At 57.3% G+C, this 14734-nt stretch overlaps 1 protein-coding gene across 7 annotated transcripts in view; it reads left to right on the plus strand.

Annotated features, from left to right (window-relative positions):
• PPFIA4 (PTPRF interacting protein alpha 4) overlaps nt 1–14734 on the plus strand; it is a 51500-nt gene that overhangs the window by 9883 nt on the left and 26883 nt on the right. For 4 of the 7 annotated variants that reach the window (XM_043569104.1, XM_043569105.1, XM_043569107.1 and 1 more), the window contains exons 2-13: nt 2704–3335; nt 6656–6757; nt 7152–7316; nt 7616–7690; nt 7909–7998; nt 8473–8664; nt 8973–9119; nt 9405–9539; nt 11928–12011; nt 12221–12352; nt 12620–12682; nt 13350–13441. In XM_043569104.1, coding sequence (XP_043425039.1) covers nt 3102–3335; nt 6656–6757; nt 7152–7316; nt 7616–7690; nt 7909–7998; nt 8473–8664; nt 8973–9119; nt 9405–9539; nt 11928–12011; nt 12221–12352; nt 12620–12682; nt 13350–13441 — 1511 coding nt within the window. In that variant the 5' untranslated portion in view covers nt 2704–3101. The remainder of the gene's footprint in view (nt 1–2703; nt 3336–6655; nt 6758–7151; nt 7317–7615; nt 7691–7908; nt 7999–8472; nt 8665–8972; nt 9120–9404; nt 9540–11927; nt 12012–12220; nt 12353–12619; nt 12683–13349; nt 13442–14734) is intronic. The other 3 variants (XM_043569108.1, XM_043569110.1, XM_043569111.1) reach the window with 1 other exon arrangement.

Below are 14734 nucleotides of genomic sequence, written 5' to 3' on the forward strand. Positions count from 1 at the left end.
AGCTAGGACAAGCCCTCCCACAGGCCTGCCTTTGCCCTCTACTAAGGTAATTCACACGCCCCTGCAATCATGGGGTGCTTTCTGCTTTTCCCAGCTCTGTGTTATCTGTGATCTCATCCCTCGAAGGTGGGCAGAGCAAGGGTCGTGGGTTCCATCTTACAGCAGAGCTCTCAGTAGGTGGCGACAAGCCCAAGGTCATCCGGCTGGTCTGTGGCAGAACTGCACCCGAGGTGTCCAGAGTCCCGGCTCTGGGCTCCTTCCTGTCTTACTACACTGCAGGGTGCCTGGGGATCTGTTGGACTGAGGCTGTTCCCAGGACCCTGAGCTCCTGAGTGCACTACACTCTTCTTCCGAGGACAGGTTCTGTCACAAGGAGGCTCTTCCCCACCCGGACCCTCACTTCTCTCTCATTTCTTCTTGGAGTGGGATGGGGGAGTGGGAGGGGACGAGGGCCTGGCAGCTGGTGAGTTTGGAGAGGTTGTGGTCTTTCAGCCTCACAGATTAGAGCATTCGGGGTGAGGGTCGTGGGCACAGTGGGAGGGAGAATTGGAGGAATCGCTATTATTGGCATTAGTGAGTTGGCACTTCTGGCAAGACTGGGGTAGCAGCCCCTCCTGTCTACTCCCATCTGCTCTGTGGGGCAGGGACGTTGGGCTGGGAGGGTGCAGACCGGGGTGCTACTTTTGACCTCTGTAGCTGCTAGGGACCCAGCCCTCCACGGTGGCTCCCAGCTTGGGGAAAGGATCCCCTGGATCAGAGTCTGTGTCCAGTTTGGGTCTGGGAGCATGTGTGTGGCCACACGTGTATGTTCCAGGTCCCCATGGTTCCGCGTCTGCTTGTATGCATGTGTGCGTGCACGCGTGTGTGTATGTGGGTGTACCCACATGCCTGCCTGAACTCCTGGGCCCCCCCTGGGAAGGACTGTGGGGGTGAGCTCAGGAGTTCTCAAGCTGGTGCTCTAGCTTGTGTCTGATCTAGGCCCACATTCCTCCCCAGCCTCCCTCTTGCTGCTCCCATTTCTGCCTGGATCATGAGTACTTTGGGGGGGGGGCAAGCGGGGGATGATAGGAGGGTTCAGGTAGAAGAGGCTTGGTCCTTCTCTGGTTTCCCTGCTGGGTTCAGCCCTGCCACAGGCTGGGGGCTGCCCAACGTCCAACTTCTTTCCTCGCATCGGGTCCTCATACCTCCTGTCTTTCCCCTGATCGTCCCAGTCTGCCTGTTGCCCAGTCTGCCACCGGGGGCGGGGGGTGGACAAGACGCAGTCCCTGTGTCCCCCAGATGGTAAGAGGAGGGAAAGGAAGGAAAGCATCATTTAGAGAGCATCTCCTGTGTGTGCCCATTGCCGTGCTGACTGCCTCACATCCTGTTTCTCATGCAGCAAGAGCTCTTCTGAAACGGATTAAAGTAGTGGCCTCCTGGCAGTGGGCAGGGGGGTTGGAAGGCAATGGCAGGCAGAGGAATCCCCAGCTGCACGCTGCCTTCCTTGGTACACCATTCTTTGCTCTGACCACCGGGCTTCCTCGCGCCGGGCTCAGGGTGTTCTCAAGGCTAGGCTGGGCACACGTTCCCCAGAAGGGAAACCAGCCTGCTGGCAGTGGCCGCGATGGGCCTTTACACGGTGGGAGAAGACTCCCGGCCACGCGCAGGGGCCCGCACGCCTCGGGAGACTGACACCCTTTACCCCCACCTGACCGTGGGTTCCTTTGCATCATTCAGTTCCTGCTCCGACACGGAAGTCGCGGGCCACGACTTCAGAACGGAAGCCTGCTCTCTGCCAGGTTTCAGGAGGAGGGGCGACTTGAGCTGGAGCCTCTTTTCCTTTTTTTTTTTTTTTTTTAATTTTTTTGGGTAACGTTTATTTATTTTTGAGACAGAGAGAGACAGAGCATGAACGGGGGAGGGTCAGAGAGAGGGAGACACAGAATCTGAAACAGGCTCCAGGCTCTGAGCTGTCAGCACAGAGCCCGACGCGGGGCTCGAACTCACGGACCGCGAGATCATGACCTGAGCTGAAGTCGGCCGCTCAACCGACTGAGCCACTCAGGCGCCCCTGGAGCCTCTTTTCCAAATGATGGGCATGGAGCAGGTCAGGGCTCTCTGCCACCCAGTGCCCAGCCCGTGCCTTTCCAGGGAACCGTACTGGGTCAGTGGTCAGGGTAGGAGGTACCCTGGCCTTGTCTCCTGTGACCCTAATAGTGCACCCTGTGTGGGTTCACACCCGCTTAGAGCCCTTTAACCCCTTCTGTGCTTACCTCGGCCTGAGTGCAGGGGGGAAGGCTATGGTGGGGGCAGAGACCCTATTTACCCCCCTTTCACTTTCCCACCCCTGGGTCTCAGGAGGACTCTGGGCAGTCTGCTGGCTGCTCCCCTGCCACTGACTGAATCATTTCTATATTTGGCCAGTGAGCCACGTGGGTGGGGAACCACTCCACTGCGGCTGCACTTCTGACAGCTGGGGGGTGGGGAGAGCTGGAGGCAGAGGCTACGGCAGCGGGCATGTGCGTTCCTTGGGAGAACTAAGGAAGGCGCCATCCAAGGGAGTGAGTAAGCCTGGAGGAGGGGCGTGCGCTGACATCTCCTTCTCCTCCCCCACGTTCTGGTCCAGGTCCTGTTTCCCCCCCACCCCCCAACCCCGCCGCCATCCCCTCCCCTGGATGCCCTTCTTTCCTCAGCTGGTCCTCACCACAGCCTCTTCTCCCACAGACCACTGCCCTCCAGAAACGATGGGCGTCGCTAGACCCAGCTGGGACTCTGCCAGGCTCCAGCACTCAGCCTAAGGAAGGGCCCTCTTCCAGCCCTGCTCTCCCTGCCTGTCATGGCCACACTCGGCTGCTGCCCGCTTGTCTGGGGACATAGGGCACCCAGCCCCAGCCCTGAGAGGTTAAGCCAGGCCCTCTGGCTCCATTCCACAGGGGCACTCCGGGCACCAGGCCCCTTTCAGAGCAAGAGCGACTGATGCCATGGGAGAAGCCCCTGCCCACCTGCCCACTCACCTGGCGCTGCCTGCTCTGAGACCCATGCACCGGGTCCCCCTGGAGGTGCCAACCCTGTGAACCCCTCCCCTGTCCCCCGACGCTGAGAAGGCCCTGTCCACCCCCACCATGTGTGAGGTGATGCCCACAATCAACGAGGGGGACCCCCTGGGGCCCCCCCATGGCGCCGATGCTGACGCCAACTTTGAGCAGCTGATGGTGAACATGCTGGATGAGCGGGAGAAGTTGCTGGAGTCCCTTCGGGAGAGTCAGGAGACCTTGGCAGCCACGCAGAGCCGGCTCCAAGATGCCCTGCATGAGCGGGACCAGCTCCAGCGCCACCTTAACTCCGCCCTCCCCCAGGTAAGGCCTGATTGTCTGCACCTCCCCACATTCTGCCCCCCTCTCCACCCCCCCACCCGGCCCTGCTGAGCCCTGCTGAGCCCTGCACACTCTGGGCCCTCAGCTTATCTGCATCTGTTTGCGTATCGACAAATGGAATTCACAGAGCATTTAACTTTCCTTCATCTCCCTACATAAATCCTTTCCCTGTCACTCCCAAGCGCCTCAGCCTGGCATTGGCTTCACCTGGAGAAATGGATGGAATTTGATGCGGGAGAAAAACCCAGCCATAGCTGCCAACTGCAGTGAGCCCATGCGGCCACCAGGTGGCACCCTAGACTGGAAAGACACTTCCGCCTTGCCTGATCCTCACCAGTGCCCTATTCTCGGAGGTGGTGGGTGGGGAATCACAGAGGGTGGAAATGGAGAAGCCTTAGAGAGCATCTAGTCCTCTTAATGCACAGATGGAAAAAACAACGGGTATCACATAGAAAATTCTAGGCAGAGCTGAACCTACACGCCAGGGGTCTTGACACCTGTCTCATGCTCCTAATTCAACACCACTACCACTAGCAACGATGGTCATCATTTCTGTTTTCCGTGTACTAAGCACTGTGTGTGCGGTTTGCCCCACTAAATGCTCATATCTATGAAGCTGGTACTGTTACCGCCATCGTCTCTGTTTTACAAACGATGGAGGTGAAGCTCGAGGAGGTTAGTCAGTTGCGCAGCCTGTGAGGGTGCTGCTGGGACCGGGGAGGAAGCTCTGAGGAGCCACACGGCTCCCGACTCAGCCCCAGGCTCTTTCCCCACATGTGGGGAGGAGAACTGAGGTGAACCCAGGAGGGCTGCAGAAATCTACTGGGAGCTCAGAAGTGGTGGGGGGCAGAGTCTTGTGATGCTTCATCAAGAGGGATATGGAGCCCTGGTGAAGAAATGGCATGAGAGGTCCTCGCTGACTGTGCATGAGGCCCCAAACAAGCCCTAGAATGAAGGAGCCAGTCCCTGGCCCTGGAGCCCACAGGCTATAAAGGAGATGGATTAAAAAACCCAAATGACCGGAAGACCAAGCAGGGGAAGAGAAGAGGGGCTCCAAAGGGTTGTTGAGACGGTGGTAAAAGTAGCCGCCTTTGGTGGACTTGTGCTAAGTGCTTTCCATGCGTTGGCTCATTTGGTCATTGTAGCAACACATGAGGGTGGCCTCTACTTGTGTCTTACAGATAGAGATGGAGGTTCAAACAGGCTAGATGACTTGTCCAGGGTCACACAGCTAATGGGGCAGAGCTGAGATCTGATTCCAGCCGCACACTGGGAACTTCAGGAGGGCAGGGATTATGTGTCTCTTGTGTATGTACCCAGGGACCTGGTACACGGTAGGTGCCCACAGTATTTGTGGTTAAACCATGGGCTTCTAAGATGGTGCTCTTAACCACCGTTCCAGACAGTTTTCAGAGGAGGGAGAGAATCTTCCACGGGGGAGTCTGGAGGGTTGCAAGAAGGTATATCCATTGAGACGGGCTTTGAAAGCTACATGTGATTTCATCAGGTGGTGACAGAGGGTCGGGCTTCCCATGGGGAGGGAGCCCATTGAGCAAAGGTGTGGAATTAGGATGGTTTGCTGGTGATTGGATGTAGCAGGAGACCCAGGTTGACCAGATCTTAGGGTAATATGAAAAGAAACCATGAGAAAGAAACTTGAAAACCAGGGTAAGAAGTTTATGTTCAGCGTTGTAGACAATGCCGTGCTTTGGGAGATTATCCTGGCAGCAGTGTGTCAGATGGGCTAGAGTTGGGGAGGAGGCAGGTGTTCTGGGGTGGGGAGCCCAGGAAGGGAGAGGAGAGAGCCCTGGTGGTGGTGTCAGGGCATGGGGGCTGGGGGCGTGCCGAGTCCTGCCTCTGGGTACAAGTGTGTGTGTGTGTGTGTGTGTGTGTGTGTGTAAACTAAGGAGTGGACCAGCACTGGCACCAGGCCTGGCTTTCCACCTTTGGCCATGGCCTTAACAGAAGGGCCCTAATCCAGGAACAGGGTTAGAAGTCTGAGACTTCTCAAGCTCTGGCATCCCTGGGTCTCTGTGCCCTTCCCACAGCCCTTCTTATCCCCTGTTGCCTGATCTGAAGTGATCAGTGGGGACTGCTTTGGAATTTTTCCTTCCGTCATGAGTCCTTGGTGTGTGAAGGAAGCTTTAGGTTAGGACAGGGCTGCAGCTATCGTTCAGTCACTCCCAGACGCTGGGCAGCCACAGAATTTGCACCACCTCTCTGAAAACTTTTCTGGAATAAGGTGATGTCTACTTTAGTTTTTATTAGTATTTATTTATTTATTTTTTGAGAGAGAGAGCATGAGCAAGGGAGGGGCAGAGAGAGAGGGAGAGAGAAAGAATCCCGAGCAGGCTCCGTGCTATCAGAGTGGAGCCTGATGCGGGGCTCGAACTCAAGAACCAGAAGATCATGACCTGAGCCTAAGCCAAGAATCGGATGCTTAATCAACCGAGCCACCGAGGCACCCCTATGTCTAATTTAATAGGATATGATGGACCTGGAAATGTGAGGCCAGCTTCTCACCCCTGTGTGCTTGTCCTGACCCAGATGGGTGGGTTGAAAAGGTGTCTCACGGTGTGTGGGTCTGACAGCGTGGGAACAGGGCCCCTCAAAGGGATACTTTGAGCATGGTTACCCAGTAAGGCCAGTGCAAGTGCCCTGCCATCAAGCCCCGGGATGCAGCCCTGGAGTAAGTGAGTGGGGATCCCTAGGATGTGTGCTAAAGCCAAGTGGCGGACTGGGCAGGTCTGCAGGCTGTCTTGCTCCCCTGTCCATGGATCCTTATTTCACCAGCCACCTGCAGCTTCCAAAGCCCTGGGGAGCGGGCGGGAGGGAGCTCCCCGGGGTACTCTCTTCAAAGCCCCCTCTCTTCCTTGACTAATATCTTGGGACCTTACCATAAGGGGAGACTCCCCTCCGTCTGTTTCTAAAGGATGATGTCATCGGGTTGTTGGGGAAATAGAAATACAAAATAGGAAGGATATAATCAGGTTATACTGTTGGCTGGAGGGGCAGGGGGCTGCAAAGCAGATTCGGTGACTTTCTCACTCTTGTTTCCACCTCGGTCCCTGGTACCCTCACACATACTTGGAATGCATGGAGGGCGCAGAGATGTGGACCCCTCTAGGGATGCACATGCTGGCTGCGGTTTACAGCCCCGCGATACAGATGGATGGGGACTTTTCTGGGGGCAGGTGCTGGAAGTAAGGGACGGGTGAGATGATCCCACCATTGATGTGGGTGTGCAGGACACCGGTTAGGGGGCAAATCCCCAAGCACTCAGAGGCCTTGGGGGTTTTCAGGAATTTGCCACCTTAACCCGGGAGCTGAGCATGTGTCGGGAGCAACTTCTAGAAAGGGAGGAAGAGATATCAGAGCTGAAAGCAGAGCGGAATAACACAAGGGTAAGTGGGTGACCTGGTGTGTGTATGTGTGTGTGGACCCCTTGACCAAGGGAGCTGGCATGGCCAGGGCCAGGCATACCCCCCGCCCCTTCCTAACGTCTTTTTGTCTTGTGTTCTGGGATCAAATGATTCAGCCGTCGGTGCTAGGCTTTTCACCTGTAGATGGGGGTGGTCATAGGAAGGTCGGGGTCCTGGGAGAGAGGCCAGGCCAGCTGGCTCGGGGCAGGTGTTCTACTGGGGCAGCAGGTATTTACCAACATGAAGTATTTCGGTGTTTTAACAGCAGTGCACATGGCTGTACTCCTGTCCACTCGGTGGTCATGTGGACCCTGCTCATAGCCCCTGGGGCATATGCTCACAGCCCTCCCTCTTGCCCTCCCCTGCTCCCTGCCAGTTGCTTCTGGAACATCTGGAGTGCCTGGTGTCCCGCCATGAGCGGTCGCTACGGATGACTGTGGTCAAGCGCCAGGCCCAGTCACCTTCGGGGGTCTCCAGTGAGGTGGAGGTGCTGAAGGCCCTCAAGTCGCTGTTTGAGCACCACAAGGCCCTGGATGAGAAGGTACCCAGCCTGGCCCACCGCGTGGCCCACTTCCCTGGGGCCTCTGTGAGACCCTTCTCTGCGATTTCTGCATCCTGTGCTTGGGGAAAACAGCCTTCTCGCTTCATAACTGGCCCCGCCCACCACTACCACCGGCCTGATCTCCAGGTCCTCCTCTTAGGTTCCTTCTCAGAAATTTGCCTCTTGGCAGGTCCCTCGCTTTGCCTCATGCCCAAAGCTGGTGGATCAAGCCCAGGCTCCTCCAGCCTGAGTCCAGTGGGGTCCCTGTCTCTTCCTTCATCTCCCCTTTCCGCGGGCAGGTGCGGGAGCGGCTCCGAGCGGCCCTGGAGCGCGTTACCACCTTGGAAGAGCAGCTGGCGGGTGCCCACCAGCAGGTAAGCTGCCTGCCCACCGGCCACCTGCAGACGGCTCCTGGAAGCCACGGCAGGTTTACTGATCCGCCCCAACCTCTTCTGCACTGGATTTCTCCCACCGTCAAGGCTGGAGACCGCTAGCCAAGGCGAGGCTGGGAGGCAGGGGACTCCGAAGGGTCTGGAACATACAGGAAGTTCTCTCCTCTTTGACTCACTGCCCTGGGGGCTGTGCCCTACAGGTATCTGCCCTGCAGCAGGGGGCAGGGGCGCGGGATGGAGCGGCAGAAGAGGAGGGGGCCGTGGAGCTGGGACCGAAGCGCCTGCGGAAGGTGGGTCATGGGAAACTGTGTGGCAGGGGCAGGTCTTCCGCCAGATGGGAGGTGAGGGCCCTACCCCGCTTTAGTTCAGCAGAGCAAATGCTCGAATTAAATTTGGGACTTTCTCCAATATTGCCACCTCTGTCTCCTTCTTTCCCCCACCCTGCCTGCAATGAAATCTATAGATCTTGAGCGTGTGTGTGCGCCCAACGTGCTGCTGGCTCATAATAATGTTGTCCACTTGAATCGCTAGGTGCCGTCTACCTGGTGTGTCGGTGTCAGGCGAGATCCCTTCTCTCTCTGAGCCTTTGTTCCCCTAGTCAGGCCCCTTCCTAGGTTACAAGAGTCTGAGACAGCAGGAGGTGGTGCGCACTGAAATTGGAGGCAGAGCTGTGGTCTGCTCTGGTTGTGCTATCCCTGGGGTGGGCCAGGGGAGTGGGATACCCTGGGCCCTGAGGACTGACTGGTGGCTCACTGTCCCTGGAGGATGACACGGGCCGGGTAGAGGAGCTGCAGGAGCTCCTGGAGAAGCAGAACTTTGAGTTGAGCCAGGCCCGGGAGCGACTGGTCACCCTGACAGCAACCGTGGCCGAGCTTGAGGAGGACCTGGGCACGGCCCGCCGGGACCTCATCAAGTCGGAGGAACTGAGCAGCAAGCACCAGCGGGACCTCCGGGAGGTGAGCAAGGCCCCCCCGCCGCCCCCCCCCCCATCTGGTTGCCTGGGGGCATTCGGCACCCGGGAGGGGAGCTGCTTGGATGCCCTGGGGGTGGAGGGAGGGCCAGACCGGGGCTGGGGGGTTTAAGACTAAATACTGGGTGGTCTCCACTGTGGGGAGGAGTGGCGGGAGGGATGGGTCAAGGTCAGAAACTGGCAGGGCGATGTGGGGAAGATACAGCCAGCCAGGTATTGGCGGGGAGGTGCAGACAGGATGGGGGTGGGGTGAAGCTGATGACGTTCCGTCCTGTCCCCTCCTCTCCTGCCCAGGCTCTGGCCCAGAAGGAGGACATGGAGGAGAGAATCACGACACTAGAGAAGCGCTACCTGGCTGCTCAGCGTGAGGCCACCTCCATCCATGACCTCAACGACAAACTGGAGAACGAGCTGGCCAATAAGGAGTCCTTGCACCGCCAGGTAACTCCTCCCGATGGGGTGGGGGCAGGCCTCGTACTTGACCCTGGAGGCCCTGGTGGTCATGCCGGAACCTCCCCTTGGTGGCCCAGGAGCCCTTGGGGGTCCTGCCGGTCACCTTGGGAAAGGGGAAGCCAGGCCTCTTGGGCAGCCAAGAACCAAGGTTGTCCTTTGCTTCTCTGGCCTGGCACCTGCTCTCTCCTGAGGCTGGGGCAGAGGGTCGGGAGGCTTCGGTGTCCCCTCTTAACTCTCCCCCGCCCCGCCCCGCCCCACCCCACCCCGTGCCAGTGTGAGGAGAAGGCCCGACACCTGCAGGAGCTGCTGGAGGTGGCGGAACAGAAGCTGCAGCAGACCATGCGCAAGGCCGAGACGCTGCCGGAGGTGGAGGCCGAGCTGGCTCAGAGAATTGCGGCCCTCACCAAGGCGAGTGGGCCCGGGACCCGGGGGTCTGCCCCTGCTTCCCTTTCCGCTCCCGGAGCTCTTATGGAGCCAGGCAGTGAGTGGAGACAGCGGGAGGCACGCGGCACCGGGAGCCAGGAGACAGCTTCCCACGGCATGACTTCGCTGTCCGTGTCTGTCGGTTGGAAGACCAATCCCTGCCCTCATCACCCCGCAGGGAGGGGACAGTCCCCTGAGAAGGGGTGGAGAAGCCCTGGGAGAAGTAGATGAGACTGCGTGGATGCAGAGTGTTTATCACTTACACTCTTGTGTTAATATTTCTTTTTGTGTGGGGCTGGAGTCGAAAAATTAGGACTTTCATCTCTGGAAAGATGAGTTCCGAGAGGAGATAGGATCAGAGGGGGTGGAGGGTGGGAGTTTAGGCCGAGCTTTTTTTTTTTTTTTTTTTAACATTTTATTTTATACTCGATGATTTTTCTTTTTTCTTTCTTTTTTTTTTTAAAGTTTATTTGTTTATTTTGCGAGAGACAGAAAGAGAGTGCAAGCAGGGGAGGGGCAGAGAGAGAGGGGGGCACAGAGGATCTGCAGCAGGCCCTGTACTGACAACACAGAGCCCGATGTGGGGCTTGAACTCACGAACCACGAGATTATGACCTGAGTCAAAGACAGATGCTTAACTGACTCAGCCACCCAGGTGCCGCTGAGTATACCTCTGTTTATCAAGTTGAAGCATTCTGGGACCAACTCTGGTTGCTTGAAGGTGGCGGCTTTAGGATTAATACAAGGCAATAGAGTTGTACCTGATGGGTAGTAAACTTTGTGGAGTAATCATTCTTAAGAGGCGTGCAGGCTGGAACATCACAGGATCTGGAAGAGCTGGGTAAATGCACAGACATAGGCATGGGGTGGGTTAATCAAGAGAATTTAGGGGTGTCTGCAGCAGGCTGGATGCCTTCAGGGGTGGCCTCACTTGGGATCACCTTCGCTATCCTCCCTCCGGCCCACTGAGAGAAGGAAATCAAGTAAGCATCAGGCCCCCGGAGCCTGGGAGGACACAGGCTGGCCAGCGTGGCAGGGTGGCAGCTTGGGGGCGCTGCGGCGAGAACCTGCAGCCTGGCTGTCCTCGGGGAAACCCAGGACCAAGTCTGCTTCTGCCACCAACTGGCTCCGTGACCTGAGAAAAGTCACCCCCTCCCCAATCAGGTGTCAGTGTCGTTACCTCTTTGATGATGCCATCATCTCCATGATGATGGGGTTGGACTTGGTGGTGTCTAAGACCTTTCTAGCTCCTAGGGATGAAGTGCTGGGTTTAAAGTGCAGCAGAAGATGTCACATGTGGGATGCTGAGCCGTCAGCTTGAGTATCTCCCAAAACTGCCAGGAAGGATGGGCTGAACTGAATAATATGTTCAAATGACTCAGTGGCGGCGGGGAGGGGGGGGGGTGGATTTAAGGAAGGATTTCCTGACTGTGAGATGTGTGATAGTCTGGAATATCTAGTCAGCAGAGACAGTGGGGTCTCCATCTCTGGAGACACATGAGTGGAAGGGAGACCACTCTACTTTGGCTCGTTTAATTACAAAGATGACAACCATGGCTGGCGTTTACTGAGTGTTGATTGCGTCCTAAGTGTTTGCCATGGATTATCTCATTTAGTCCTTGCAGTGGTCCAATGGGCACAGGTGCTGTTGTTATCCGTGTTTTACAGTTGAGGAAGCTAAGGCACATAGAGGTTCAATGACTTGCCCGAGGCCACACAGCTGAGAAGAGAGGGAGCCGGGATTCGGACCCAGGCAGTCTGGCTTGAGTCCATACTCTTAAGTGCAGGTGCATCTTCCCGGAGGCGTACAGATTTATGGTAGCTCATGTTTTCCTGTGGAGTTTTCTCTGGGAGCCTGGAGAGAAGTTACAGTCCATTGGGCTGCCAGCTCTGGGATTTTTAAGTTTATTTATTTATTTTGAGAGAGAGCGGGTGAGACAGTGAATATGAATGTGGGAGGGGCAGAGAGAGAGAGCAAGAGAGAGAGAGAGAGAGAGAGAGAGAGAGAGAGAGAGAGAGAGAGAATCCCAAGCAGGCTCCTCACTGTCAGTGCAGAGCCTGATGTGGGGCCCAAACCATGAGATCATGACCTGAGCCAAAACCGAGAGTCGGACGTTTAACCGACTGAGCCACCCAGGTGCCCCTGGGATGTTTTAAGGCAGGCCCTGAGCAGGAAGAATGGGGTGGGGAAAACACCTGGCAGAGGGTAGAGAGTACTTGGGGAGAAAGGCAGTGGTGATGGCAGTTCTGCTCCGAGGTGAGAGGTCGAGGGCTAGGCTTCGTTGGTACTGAGGCCCTGATCCCCCAAGGGCACCCTGGCACTGGGGGATGTGGGGGCCTCAGCAGGCTGCACTGACCCATCCCTGCTTCCAGGCTGAAGAAAGGCATGGCAACATTGAGGAACACCTGCGGCAGCTGGAGGGGCAGCTGGAGGAGAAGAACCAGGAGCTGGCAAGGGTGAGGGCACCGGGCCGGGGCTCTCGGTCCCCCTCCCTGTCCCCAGGGCAGCCTCCCAGGATGGTGGGAGCTGGGAGGGGCCTGGCCAGGGACAGAGCCATAGAGGGGCAGAGGAGGTGGTCAGGTGAGTGGGCTGGAACTGGGGGGGAATGGATGGCTCCCCGGGAAGGGCCTGGGGTGACCTGGTGCCAGGTGTGCTGGCTATGCAGGTGCGCCAGCGGGAGAAGATGAACGAGGACCACAACAAGCGGCTGTCAGACACCGTGGACCGGCTGCTCAGCGAGTCCAATGAGCGACTGCAGCTGCACCTCAAGGAGCGAATGGCGGCCCTGGAGGAGAAGGTGCGGTGGGACCCTGGACCGGGTGGGGGGGGCTGCCGGGGCGGGGCGAGGGGTGGGTGTGGGTGGAGCCGGGCGGGCCCCGAGGGGAAGAATCGGGAGGTGAGAGGGTTAGGGGCGGGGCATGTGGACCCCTGGGAGGCTGGAGAAAGGAGGAAAGGAGGAGCGGGAAGGGGGGGGGGGGGGGAGGTGCGGGCTGGCCTGGGGAGGTGGGGCGGGGAGGGGGAAGGTGCGGGGCGGAGTCCCTAGCTCGCAGCTCTTCTCCCCCAGAACACGCTGATCCAGGAGCTGGAGAGCTCCCAGCGGCAGATCGAGGAGCAGCACCATCACAAGGTACCCAGCTGCCGGCCAGCCCCGCCAGTCTGGGAGGGCCGGGCTTGCGGTGAGGAACACGCCTGTGTTTCATGCAGCTGCTCTGACACCCAGCACCACGCTAGTCCGGGCACAGACTATTTCACTGATCCTCGCTAGAGCCCGTCACGGTGGGTGCATCACCACCCACATGTAAAGAAGAAACGGAGGCCATAAGCATAGGGCATAGGGTGGGCAGCAGAGAGGCAGGGCCCAGGGAAAGATTTGGTGGGGCCCTCAAACCTGGTAAGGCAGGAGTCTGGTGATTCTGGGAGGATTAGGCACTGTGCCTGCCTCAGCAATGTCTGTGAGCTCTGGGCGGGCACCGGGCGCCCCTCTGCTGCCCAGCCTCCATTGCCACGCCTTTGTGTGGCGGTGAGGGCTCAGCAGGCCTATTCCGGTAGAATCCTTACCCAAGACAGACCCTCTTCCGGCCCTGCCCCTCTGCCTGCCCACTGCCGACCTTTCTGCTCCCTTTCCAGTTGGACCTCTTCTCTTGGTGTCATCTGTGAGCCTGGCCGGGGGCCCCTGGCTTTGGACTTTGCAGTACATTCGTCTGCTTCTCCCCAACTCTGCTGTCCTCTCTGTCCCTCTCTCCCCTCTCCGCCCCTCCCTGGTCCCACCCCCACCCCGGGTCTGCCTGGCACAGGGCCGCCTGTCTGAAGAGATTGAGAAGCTGCGCCAAGAGGTGGACCAGCTGAAGGGTCGAGGGGGGCCGTTTGTGGATGGCATCCACTCCAGGTACTGGAGCGCGGGAGGCTGGGCGTGCTGGGATGGGGTCCTGGATGGACCCTGAGGAAGGAGACTTCCTCCCACCAAAAGACCGCCCAGGACCTCAGGGGTCCTCCTCCTATCCAGGGTGGGACACTGAGGCTCCAAGAACTTGGTCAAAGTCACCTAGCTCACTTGGGCAGCTTAGAAGGAGCACCTGTCCTCTGAGCTGAGGGATGCTGAGAGGCAAGTAAAGACAGGATGCTCCTTCCCCAGTGCCATGGGACACAGGCCATGCTGTTTTCCTTGACAGAGGGCATGATGCCCTTGCAAGGGGTCTGCTGAGTTACATGCTCACCCATGTCCCACAGGACTTGCTCATGGCGAATGTCTGGTTCATTCTAGTTCTTTTGAGTCACCATCTTTAGGGCTCTGGAGGATTGTTGTTTGAGAGTTAAGGACCGCCTAGGTTCAGGTAGCAGGCAGGGGGCAGAAAGGCAGCATGAGAGACTGAAATGAGGCATTAAGGACTTCCTTACTGTTGGAAGTTGAGATGCCATGTCCATGGTTGGTGATATCCCTTTTTCCAAAAACATTTGAAGAGATGGTGAGTGGAGCTTTCTACCTAGTGTTTGAATTAGGTCCATGTTTTAGGGAACTACTGGATTTCCCCCCACATTTTGCGAAGTCATTGACATTGAACTCAGACCTCAATCCTGCCCCTACTTCTCTGCCCAGAGAGGCAAGGTGAAGACTGAAGATACTAGTAAGTGATGCCACTTGAGGTTCATGGCTCCTGGCTGTTTTCTTTCCAAACCAAAGTGTCACAGAAGAGAGTCTCACAGGTTCCCTTCGGTCGTGCTCTTGCCATATCAGGGAGATGGGGATCAGCTTCCCTGAAGGAAATGGGTACATGCATCTATATGTGTGGAGGGGTAGGGTTTGAGTTAGGGAAAGGGACGTTGAATTTGAAGAAGAGAAGCCTGTGGCTGTCTGGAATAGTGGAGATGTAAGTACCATCTTCAAGTTCATCAGAAATTGTTGTATAGGAGAGGAGTATGGAGAGAAGCAGGGAGTGGAAACAGGAAATAGTAGGTGGGATTCCTCTGACCTCTTCCTTCCCATAGGTTTCTCAGAAGAGACCTCCCCCCCCCCCAATAAATAAGACATGACTTAGAGTATATCAAGCCATTTGCCACTGCTTGCTTTCCTTAATGGTTGGGAATTCTTGGCTTTGACCGTAGAAATACAGGACCCATCATGGAATTGGGACTGAACTGCAGGGGAGGAGAGGGAGATAAGCAGAAACTCCCTTTTCCCTGC

This window comes from Prionailurus bengalensis, chromosome E4 (assembly GCF_016509475.1).
Source record: "Prionailurus bengalensis isolate Pbe53 chromosome E4, Fcat_Pben_1.1_paternal_pri, whole genome shotgun sequence".
Classification (NCBI taxonomy): Eukaryota; Metazoa; Chordata; class Mammalia; order Carnivora; family Felidae; genus Prionailurus; species Prionailurus bengalensis.